The 12,219-nt window shown below is 27.5% G+C and overlaps 1 protein-coding gene across 1 annotated transcript; it reads right to left on the minus strand.

Annotated features, from left to right (window-relative positions):
* Positions 1–753: 753 nt before the first annotated feature.
* LOC137835437 (uncharacterized) lies at positions 754–4,462 on the minus strand. The gene is made up of 3 exons (XM_068643950.1): positions 4,161–4,462; positions 3,592–4,046; positions 754–1,610 (listed from the first exon to the last, which is right to left on the minus strand). The coding sequence occupies exons 1-3, from the start codon at positions 4,323–4,325 to the stop codon at positions 1,172–1,174; spliced, it is 1,059 nt and encodes a 352-aa protein (XP_068500051.1). The 5' UTR covers positions 4,326–4,462; the 3' UTR covers positions 754–1,171.
* Between the last annotated feature and the right edge of the window lie 7,757 nt (positions 4,463–12,219).

Raw genomic sequence — 12,219 nt, forward strand, 5'->3', positions numbered from 1 at the left:
CAAATATGAGAGTAAATTAAGATTTTTCCATTAATGAAGAGTGAGATCATAAAAAGTATTTCATCAAATGAATGTATAAAAGTAAATATGTTTTGATTATGTTTTTAATGAACTCTTTTTTATTTTGGTAGAAAAAAAAAATCTTTAAAGTGTTGGTAACAATATTTTTTTTATCAGCAAAGAATGAATTAAATTAAAAAAAGACACTTTAGGGGTATCCCAATCCTACTTGTGCAGCAAGTAGTGAATGTAAAACGTATAGTGTTGGTTACGATGAAAGTGTTGGAAACAAATGTGAAAGTGCTCCCACATTATTTTATATAAAATAAAATGTTTTAATAGACGATATTTTCAAACGATTTAGGTTAAAGATATTGACATAAAAGACTCACTGATAATCTTTGCATATCAGGAAAGCAAAATAGATCCAACTCGTTTATGCATACTCACTGATAATCTTTGCATGTCAGGAAAGCAAAATAGATCCAACTCGCTTCTACGTATATACCATTGTTTTCAAACATGTTGATCCAAACAGAAGATTCTCCCACTACTCCATCAAGCACTCCATCACTGGAATCAAACGGACTGCAAGTGTTTAATGTTGTATCCTCACCTTATTTGAATACTATATGCACTTACTAGGAAACTTTATTTGTCTAAAATAGTAGCATAAACATGTTTCAAGTCAACATTTTTATTTTTGAAGTTGTGCCTTGATAAAAGGGATGAGAAAAACTTGTTACTCTTTTCAAGAAATTGGAAAAGCCTTTTACCTTGTTGGTGATATAAACTAGCAGATATTAGATTACTATACTGAGAATATGTCTACACATTTAATGCAGAATCAGAAGGTAATAACTTCTTTCTCGACAGCTACATCTTTAACAAATAAAGGAAAGTTTTAAAAAGGAAGAGAAAACACCTTCCTACAGCAATTTTGTGCTCTAGATTTCTTAGTCAAACTCTTTCGGAATAACTAGGACTCAACCTTAGCTCATTGACTAAGCAACCACACCAATACAGAAACAAAATCTTAATCTCTAAAAAATTATAAAATTAAAGTAAAAACCAAATTCATCACTTGACCCCTGTCAAGATTATGTTAATCCAATATGCATTTTCATATAAAGGAGCCACAAGAGTTGCTCTTTCCATCAAGATGTGTGTTTCAAGCACCCAAAAGTTTCTTCATTCCAACCTTCTGGTCAAAAGTGAGCTTGGATGGGAATCTGATGTTGAACTTTATCCTCAAGTTTCCCTTCTTTGTTGGATCCCTTGAGAGAGGCAACCCTTCTCTTTCAACAACCTCCTCATATTGAGGATGAATGATTCGGCTGATAGGCACAGTTAAGTTTCTTCCATCAAGTGTGACCAGGTTCACAATGTAGCCTGTCAAGGCTTCCACAAGAGATATCTTCTGGGTGACCACAAGGTCATTTCCATCTCTGGAATAAACTCCATGAACTTTTTCATCTATGATGAAAACAATATCAGCTGGTGTCACATTTGGCTGTTGATTTCCCTTCTCTATAAAGGTGATCTTGGTGCCCTTCTTCCAACCAGCCTTCACATTGATTGTCAATATCTCTTCTACCTGCATATGTCTTCTGCACCCACAAGGAAATGAATCAAACAACAAGCTAGGAAACTAAATATATTCCATATTCCTGATTGAATACTAAAACTTTTGAAAAATGTTGAAACAACACAGTTTCATTTAAACTGTACATACACCAAGTTATCATCCAGGGGTGATATTTGGGTAGAAACTAGTGTTACAATTACAAATTCCTTCATATATCAAGAAAATTACTAAAAGCAAGTAATGTAGGAAACAAATATTCATATGACTATTAGAGTTCTTAAAGATAATGGACAGAAAATTACACAAATTGTCATGCACCATAAGCTTAAACAGCCATACAATAGGATCACATCTGGTCTGTCATAACTTAGGACAATTACAAACTTAGACATACTTCACTATACAGAAACACATGTTCTTCACCATACAACAAGACATGCTACATTGGAAGGGAGCACAAGTTCAACTCTTTCAATGTTTTAGCTCACAACCCAAGAACTAAAGAGACACTCTACAAGAGGCTGTAATTCCATAATTAGACATCTTGCATAAATTTAGTTATCCGTTAACCTTTTCTATTTAAATTAGAGAGATAATTATACAGAGTAAGAAGGAAAATTCATCATGCTAAGGAGGACATCAAAATTTCTAGCCAGAATTGCTAAAAGGATACCCCTGACAAAAATATGTAAACCCCACTGTCACATTGGACTCAGACTCCAGGAGGTTACTGTTCAGTGTCGGATGCACAACAAGTTTTGCAGGGTTAAACAAGAACGAGGTAAGATATGAAAGATTCAGAATTCTTAGAATGTTGATTTGCAGAAGACTTTTCAGGTATAGAATAGAATAGAACAATGTCACAGATTCTATAAAACTAGAGACAGTCTTTTTGAGATACAAACATGCTAGACCACAGTTCTATCACTTCTAGTCATGTCTATAACAATACAATATGGTTATAAAAACAACAGTTTGGACCGGTTTTTTCTAGCAATTACTAACTACCTATAAATAACCCTCAATGATTACAAATTAAAATTGCATAAATTCAATACTAAAATTAACAATAGTTACCAAAATATGATTAACATACAATATGTACATCTTGTTTATCATGTGTCTAAATCCTGCCAATTACAGGTAAAATATGATTCATTAAAAGCCCGGAAATTATTCTATTTGGAATAACTCAAGGCAACACTACCTTGAGTAACATAAAAAAATGATTCCTTTCAATTCTAAACCATCAACTCTTTCCCAGGGCAGATGGATCCACTAAGGAAGTATGTATCATAGTACAAAGGATGCTATGTTCATATAATCATTTAAATAATCAGCAGAGGTTTCTAGACATTTTTTCTTTTCAAATATTAAGAAGCAAATGCTGCTCTGTAAGACAAACAATTACCACTTGCTACATCAACCAGAACTACAAAAAACTCTTGCAGCATATCCTATGCAAGATAAATGCATCAATAAAAAACAAATAAACAAAGGATACAGTACAACACTGAAAAAAGTGTCCACAATAGATTCAAGTAGCAAGTTCTCAAGTGTGATTTTTCATGCAAAGCACTCACCGCAAAATGAAACACAAACAAAAGTCAGCACAACACTCTTTGGTTATATATTGAGCCAAAATTATTAAACGGTTACAATCCCAACTGTTTCTTATTTACTCATTCCATAGCTTTTTAATCTTAAGTCCTGTTCAAAATCCAAGAATCTTAGTACCTAGGACTTAGAAAACCTGTTCACAACTGCAATTTCAGCCACAAGATCAAGGGTTTTGGATTCTCCACAACCACAATTCAGCTGCATATTTGTCTACAATTTCCCACCAAGTCAAGGATCAAAATGAAACTACAATTTACCTCACAGAACCGTACTAACCAAACCAAAATCAAAACCATTTTCATAACACCAGCACTGAGCACTGCACATTAGCATTAGAAACAAACAGGAATGCAGATAGTTGCAACAACAAACAAACAACTCACCCAGAGGCCTCAAAAATTTCCCGAGATATCTTCATCCTTTTGGTGGTCCCATTGTATAACTCCTCAAGTGTACAGGGCAACTTCTTCTCAATGGGAGCTGCTTTGAGGGGACCACCACCACGACTCGCATGGGTCTCTCCTCCTCCGCCGCCGCCCCCGGAAGTCCTAAACGCCTCCTCACTAAAAGAGAATGTCGATGATCTCATGCCCCCACCAGAGTCCGAACATCCAAAGAACTCTGCAAAAACATCATCAGCACTCCGAGGATTGAACCAAGCCGAGGCCGGAAAGTCCCCACTGGAATAGAACGCGGTTCCTCCTCCACCAGCACGAGAAGCACCACCATGAAAAACACCACGATGAGAAGCACCAGCATCAGCAGGTGGCACCTGACCTTTAAGACCATTTTCACCATACTTATCAAAAATTGCCCTCTTGCGGGGATCACTTAACACCTTCCATCAGAAAACAACACAAGTTAAATAAAAATCGAAAATTGTTCATTTTGTTCAAATGAAATCCAGCATTCAAAGGTGGAATCTTTGTGACACCCTTCAAGAGAAACTAACCTCGTAGGCTTCAGACACTTGTTTAAACATCGATTCAGCGGCTTCCTTCTTTGTCGGATTTTTGTCCGGGTGGCATTTCATGGCCAGTCTCTTGTACGATCTCTTCAGGTCCTCTTCTTTAGCATTCCTATCGACCTGAAGGATTTGGTAGTAATCAACACCCATAGTTGGTGCTTCTGCTTCTCGCTTTCGCTTCGTCAGCTTGCCTTTTTTCCTCAGAAACACTCTTCCTTTTAGGATGTTTGGTTGGTTTCAGAATGTTGTGAAAAGTTCCACAATTCACAACGGGTTGACAGTGTGTGTCTACTCTGTTCTTCAGATCATCACTTTATAGTTCAATTTCATTCATGCAGACATTATTTTCCTTAAAATATTTAATAACTTTTGTTTTGTAGCATTGACTGTGCAAAATATTTAAATTAAGTAATTATGAGACCATTTATGTCAATCTTTTATGACTCATAATTGCAAACAAATAAATATTTAAATTAAATCTTCAACTGCATTCACACTTCAACTCCAATCATCTTCCAATCAAAAATCTGATTCATGTCAAATCAAATAAACTCTTGTATTACCAAGAAGATCCAATTACCTGGATACTATTTTAAACATTTTATTTTTCCTTTTAAATATTAATTACAAAAATTTTAAACATAAATCGGTTAATTTAAAGAGAAAATAGTACTCATTTTTTTATAATAGTAATTTAAGTTTTTTTCATTAAAACACAGGAAATCACTTAATTTTTATGTCTTTAATATTAATTTCTTATCCTATTATTCCTTTTACTTTTTTTTTTATTTTAATGAACATTCACGCGTTATTATATCTTCTATATTATTATAATTTTTTTTTATATTAACTGGATAAAAGATATAATAAAAAACTATGTTATCTTGAAATTTAAAAATTATATACAAAAATATGAATTTTTATTAAAAAACTAATGCTTACCATATTTATATTTATTTAGTTTACTATGTAAAAAAAATCTTCACTGTTAATATGTGTTTATTAAACTAATTTAAACATATCTAACTTTTCAAATGTAGTATTTGCTTTTGTATTGTCTTTTTGCATATGTGTTTTAAGTATACTGTTGCGTTTTTCTCAAAAATATTTCTCTCTACTATCTTCAATTATTATTTTTTATTTATTTATATACTTACTTTTTTAACTATTTATTTTCTTGACCTCTTTTCGTTTATTTCTATCTCAAAATTCATTTTTAATATTTTAAGAAAAATCAATAATTTAAAAATCTTACACCCCAATATACATTATCAAACTAAAATTAAATTTATATTTTCAGAAAAAAGTATCTATTATGAATTTTAATTTTAATATATTTCATTTTTAATTTTAAATATAAAATATAAGTATTTATCCATGAACAAACTTAACTACTATAAATTATCAGTTTTATTTTAAGAAATTATTGTTTTGTAATTGAAATACGTATAAGCAATGTTTATTTATTTTTTATAGATGTTGAGTGCATGTTAATTCAATTTTTATTGATCTAATTTTCATCTAGATAAATTAATGCATTACTACCTTTTTTTAAATATAAGTAGAAAAATGTCATGATTAACAGAATTATATATATATATATATATATATATATCACCCATTAATTCATTAAATATTATTACTTGAAAAATACTCTTATTTAAAAATTTAAAATTATGGTCAATAAATATAATTAAGCTTAATTTGAAAAATTATTTTTTATAACATAAATAATAATGTTCAATAAAAGTTATTATTATTGTAAAGTTACATAATTACAATCTAATCACAACAGTCTCAGCACAACAGTCTAAAAGCACAGAAAGGCACAGTCTGAGACAGTCTGAAACTATTTACTTTTTCTTCCTGTTTAATATTTTTTTAATTTTGTCATGCAAAAATAGAGAAATATAATAAAATTCCTTAATTATAATAAAATAGTAGAAAAATAATAAATTTATTATTCAAATTTTAAATAATTAGATAAAAAGAATAACTATTTTTCTAAACTATAAATACATTAAAAAAAATGGAGGGAGTAACTTAATAATAAAAATAGGACACATAAAAATATTATTCTTAAAATATGCAATAACCTTAAACTGCAGTATTATCCAACATGTGAAATGCATTAAGCTGAATAAAAGAAGAAATAGGAAACAAATGTCAAACAATTAATAAACATATTACATTTATAAAAAAATTTAATGAATATATACAATATTTAATTTTTATAAATTAATGCTACTAAAGATAAACAACTGAGATATAGTAAGCAATTAAGATATACTAAACAATTAAGAGAGATTAAAAGAATAAACAGAGAAAAAAAGTTAAAACAATTAATAAACATATTAAATCTCTAAAATTTAATGAATTTATCAATGTAACATCAAAAGAAAGAATGATAGGCTCAAAGGTCTTCACACTAATTAGAATGTCAGATTTAAAATTTAATATATATAAAATAAAATAATAAATGTTATAGTGTGGTTGATACACTCTTCTAAATTTAGATTCTAAATTTGGTAGCAAAAACATTAGTAGTTAATTAGATACTAATTTATAAACTATTTATCAATAATAGAAACTAATTTAGAAATCAATAATTTTTTTAATTTTTAAAATAATTTTTAATTTAAGCACTATAACAACTAATTATTTTTGTCTCTAAAATTGATTTATATTTAATGATTTTCTTCTAGTTTATATACCTAAGTTTTTTTTTCTACACGATACAATTATACAATATCATCACATAAATAATAACACACAAGGTACATAATAAAAGAAACTATAAGAAATCCAATAATTCAAAAGTTTAGATGTCTTAAATAAAACTTAGTGGTCCACATAATCCACCATCTCTATTCATTAGATACATGCACACATAACTACAAATCATATATGAGTTCACACATGATGAAGGATATTCATAAAATATTATCCACCAGAAATATAACATTTCACCCACTTTAGCACATGAAAGATGCAAATCTCAACTACATGAATCAAATTAAGTTTAAAGGATTAAGTTTAAAGTATATATGCATCCATATTTCAACATGTATTCTGATTCATTCTTTTAGAGCCTGACATGTGTTCTGACGATACAATAAACACTCATTCAGTTTCTCACCACTTGATATCTCAACCTATGTGAATTAGACCATTAGTGAAGCTAGAGTATCTTTGTTACAAGACAAGATAAATCGTTGCATAATACATGTTTTCATCCATGATTCACATATCATCCCATATTTGTAACCTAAAAAATCACGCATAATACAATAACATGTCATTCGCATTCACATTATATGTATACACTACAATTCACTTAAAATAATAAATAATTCAAGTACACCATTCAATAATTTATGCCTCTGAACATACATGTAGTACATAACACACATACTCACATGGACTTTGAAAAAACACTTGAACAAAGACATTTAGACGATATTTCCACTTGAGCATAAATAGTTTTGTTGGGTGAGGTTATCAAATGGTATACTCATTGGAGTGACTTAGATGACCTGCTTTCATTAAGCGAGAGGATCAAACAAAGTACCCATTGGAGTGACTAAGATGATACTCTCACTTAATGACTCAAACGACACTTTCATTTAGTGACTCAGACGATACTCCTACTTAACGACTCAAACGAAACCTTTTACATAAACACATAAACACTTCCCAAAACAAAAACTATCTCCCTTTAATTTTGAAACTTCTTCCTATCCCTCTTTGTAAAACTATTTCTTTCAAGAACAACAATGACTTTACTTACTTCTAAGACTAAAAGAAAATGGAGACTCCACGTAAAAAGATAAGTAAGAATCCTAGTTCGATTGGCAAAACAAAGACTTTACAATTGATGTGTCCCTAAAGAACATCAACCATGCCACTAATAAACTTTAGACTCCATGTATAACTAGAGAACTTTCCACTTTCAGTGACACACGAGCTTCAATTTCAACATGCAAGTGTAGAACATATATGCATCATAAGTTCTTCAGATTCTACATATAACTACAAAATGTCAGACACACATGCATTAAAAGTTCATTAAATTTTACATGCAAATGAAGAATGTCAAACTCACATATATCAGAAGTTCTTCCTACTTTGTTGAAGGACTTTTGACTTACATGTACAAAAATTGCTTTTGACTCAACACTTAACATCCATATGTATTATTAGTATTGTCCTTGATAAATTTAAAAAAAAAAATCTTATAATTTTGATCATTTTTATCTTGTTAAATATATTACCTATTATTAAAATGAAACTTTAAATATAATCAAACAACACAAACAATATCAATGTTAATGTAAGTAAGTTGTATCCTTTTAAATTTTATGTAACATTAAGAGTTTTATATAATTTTTTAAAAAATGAAATGGGTTATATTTAAATGTATATATACAAATAATGATTAAGACCATCTAAACTTTTAAAAAACTAATTACATAATATATAAATATTATACTAAAATAAATTAAAATTTATGTTTTGAAATATATTTTATAAGTAATTTTTAAATGTAATTAAATAAAAAAAAATTAAATATGCATCAATAGCATTAATTATTATATTAATATATCATTAATTTGATATTGTTGTACCCTCGGTCACATCAGCCCAAAGTTATATCATTCACAATGAAATAGTATTATAAATATATGTTTTTTCATAGGGATTTTTATGCCAAAACAAAACATCAAAGAAAAAATAAACTTTATCTACTCACTATGGAGTTCTGCCACCTGTAACATCCTCCACTCCTGTGTAACACATGATCATCACAAATTTTTTAAAACAAACACAAACTGAAAGCAGGATAAGCTAAAGATTTTTAAAACTTTCAATATAACTCTACATTCAAATAATTCAATAAAAAACATATGAATCATCACACTTCATCCATTCCAATATACTAAACAATCAAGTGTCTTCAAGTAACTCATATTTTATATCACTCATGATAGAAATCCATTGACATAATTTAATATCACTTATGTTAGAAATTCATTGACATACATACATAAACAATTGAATTTACTTATGGAAGACTCGTGCATTGATTTAGATTCAGAGATTTGCACATGTCATACTACTCCCACTATGATAACTCTCCACACAACTACATGTACATATGAATCAAGTCATCTAGGATTAACCATATGACCTGCCATACTAGTTATTTTTCAAACCGCAAACTCAGTCATATAAACCTCCTTCGACTATCACCACTTGACAATCTTCATTTATATGATTCCAATATACTAGTGATATCAAGATACCTCCTTATAGGTGAATCCCCAATCAATGTAATCCTAAAAATCTCAACACGGTATTTCTTTTCCTAAAAATACCATGTCTCAATCACATTTCCACATGATTCATAATTTACATCTCATCAATATACCATTTAATCAAATAAAAATTTGGATTTTTAAAACAATTAAAAAATATAAATTTATTTACATAAACACATCAAGTCAATGTTTCAAATACCTGTATACTTAAAATTTATATATAACTCAATTAAAGAAATAAGCAACCATCAAATAGCCTTTTAAAAACAATTTTTTTTTATTTTTTTTTATCTTAAGCAGAAATAAATCTGAGACAAGGGTTCAATATTTTCGCTTAAGCAAAAATTGATCAAAAAACAAGGTAAATTTTATGTTATATTTTCTTTTGAGAAAAATCTATAACTTGAGCGAAAATATCATAATGTTTATGTTTATTGGCATACTCAATAGAGTCTTAAAACCAATTTCACTATCTTTACTCTACATCAATATAAAATTTGGTAATTATAAAAAAAATAAAAGGACTTTTATGGTTTTAAAATACTCAAATATAACATGTTTTGTCATTGAAATCACAATTCAATAAATAACTCAAAAACATTAAACTTCAAATTCAACTCACAGACAATCAACTACTTATCCAATTGGTTAAATTTCAAACAATTTTTATCAATCAACATCTATTTCACTCAACAAACAACATTTGCAAGAGAAATTTGGAAATTGTGACTATGTCACCTTCACATTGAGATCCTCTAAGCTATAGTTCTATTAAAAGATAAAACTAGATTCTCTTACTTGATTAGAAGTATGAATACTTGGAAAGAGCTCCAACATCTAAGGAAAGCTGAGATAACCTAACATGCATCACAAAGTCCTAATCAATTATCTGAACACATCACTAGGACCCTAAACTAACATAGACTAATCCTAGAGTGATAGACACCACATGTAAAACACGTCTTCCAGATAAACAAGAAAACTCAAAATTGAGTCAAAAGAACTTACTTTAAACAAAATTCTGATAAAATAACTTTACTTTACTCACTATCAAAATTTCTAAAAAGAAGACAAAGGAGGAAAGAAAAAGATTTTATAGAGAGATAATGATTATCATAAAATTAAATTTAATAACTTATTTTTTCTATTTTATAAACTTTTTACTTTAATAATAAAATATTCAATATCATCTTATTTTCAAGATTTTTACTCAAACTATATTTTAGGTCCTTACATGTTTATCTTTAACTAATTCATTTTAAAATATTTTTAGTAGTCAATATATTTGTTGAAAACATTTTATAATAATTTATTTAAGATAATAATAAATTATATATATATATATATATATATATATAAACCGTGATTTCAGAGACCCCAGTGGACTTGAAAATATTAAATACTTATTGAAACTAAGAAAAACAATAAATTAAGTACATCATTGAATTTTTTAAACAGCTATTATTAAATGTCATACACCTGTCTTATATAGACTCAATTCCTCATATAGTATTATTTACATTTTTATTTCCCTATCTATTACTTTTTTTTTTCCTATCTAGCACCCTTTTGTTTTTATTTCCTTAAATAATACCATTTTGTTTTTATTTCTCTATCTAGCACCAATGCAAAAGTAAAAAAAAATAATAAAAAAATGATAATTTTAATTTTGAATACATTAAAAATATAAATATTTTTAATGTTTAAAATAGTTAGAAATATAATTAATGAATAAAGAAATAATTTTTTACAAAATAAAAATAAAAAAAGTAATAAATTAAAAATATTTAGTTTAATTTTTTTTTAAAGAATGAAGAAAATAAAAAATTAAACCCTACAATAACGTAAAAGTTGAATATATAAACAAAAATTAGTATTTATTTATTATTATTGATGATGTAATCATGTTAATTTCAAGTAAAAAATAGACGACATAATTATAAAAAAACCAAAATCAATTAGTATTAATTAGTAGTGGACACACATATAATATTGATGTGTTTATCCTAAATGCAAAATTCTAAAAAGAAAAAAAGTAATGCCAATGTTATACTTAATGCTTAAAAATAATAGACACTTTAATATTATATGTGTGTTCACTACTAATTAATACTAATTAACTTTGACTTTTTTATAATTATGTCCTATATTTTTTACTTGAAATTAACATGATTACATCATTAATAATAATAATAATAATAAATACTAATTTATGTTTATAAATTCAACTTTTATGTTGTTGTAGGGTTAAATTTTTTATTTTCTTCATTTTAAAAACAAATAATTAAACTAAACATTTTTAATTTATTAATTTTTATTTTGTAAAAACTCATTTCTTTATTCATTAATAACTATTTTAAACATTAAAAATATTTATTTTTTTAATGCATTCAAATTAAAATTATTAATTTTTTTTTACTTTTGAAATTAAAATTACTTTTATTAATTAAAATGGTGCTAGAAAAATAAAAATAAAAGGGTGCTAGATAGAAAAATAAAAACTAAAGGGTGTTAGATGAGAAAATAAAAATGTAAATAGTGTTATATGAGGAATTGAGTCGTTTTATATATAATCATTTAAAGGTTTTTTTATTTAAATTAATACAAATATTAAAATTTTCTATTTTCACTATAGTTTAAAGTTATCTATTATATTTTTTTTTTTAAAAAACTCTAATTTTGGTAATGTACAATGAAAATATAATTGAAAAAGATTATTTGTC

Source organism: Phaseolus vulgaris, chromosome 5 (assembly GCF_000499845.2).
Source record: "Phaseolus vulgaris cultivar G19833 chromosome 5, P. vulgaris v2.0, whole genome shotgun sequence".
Lineage (NCBI taxonomy): Eukaryota > Viridiplantae > Streptophyta > Magnoliopsida > Fabales > Fabaceae > Phaseolus > Phaseolus vulgaris.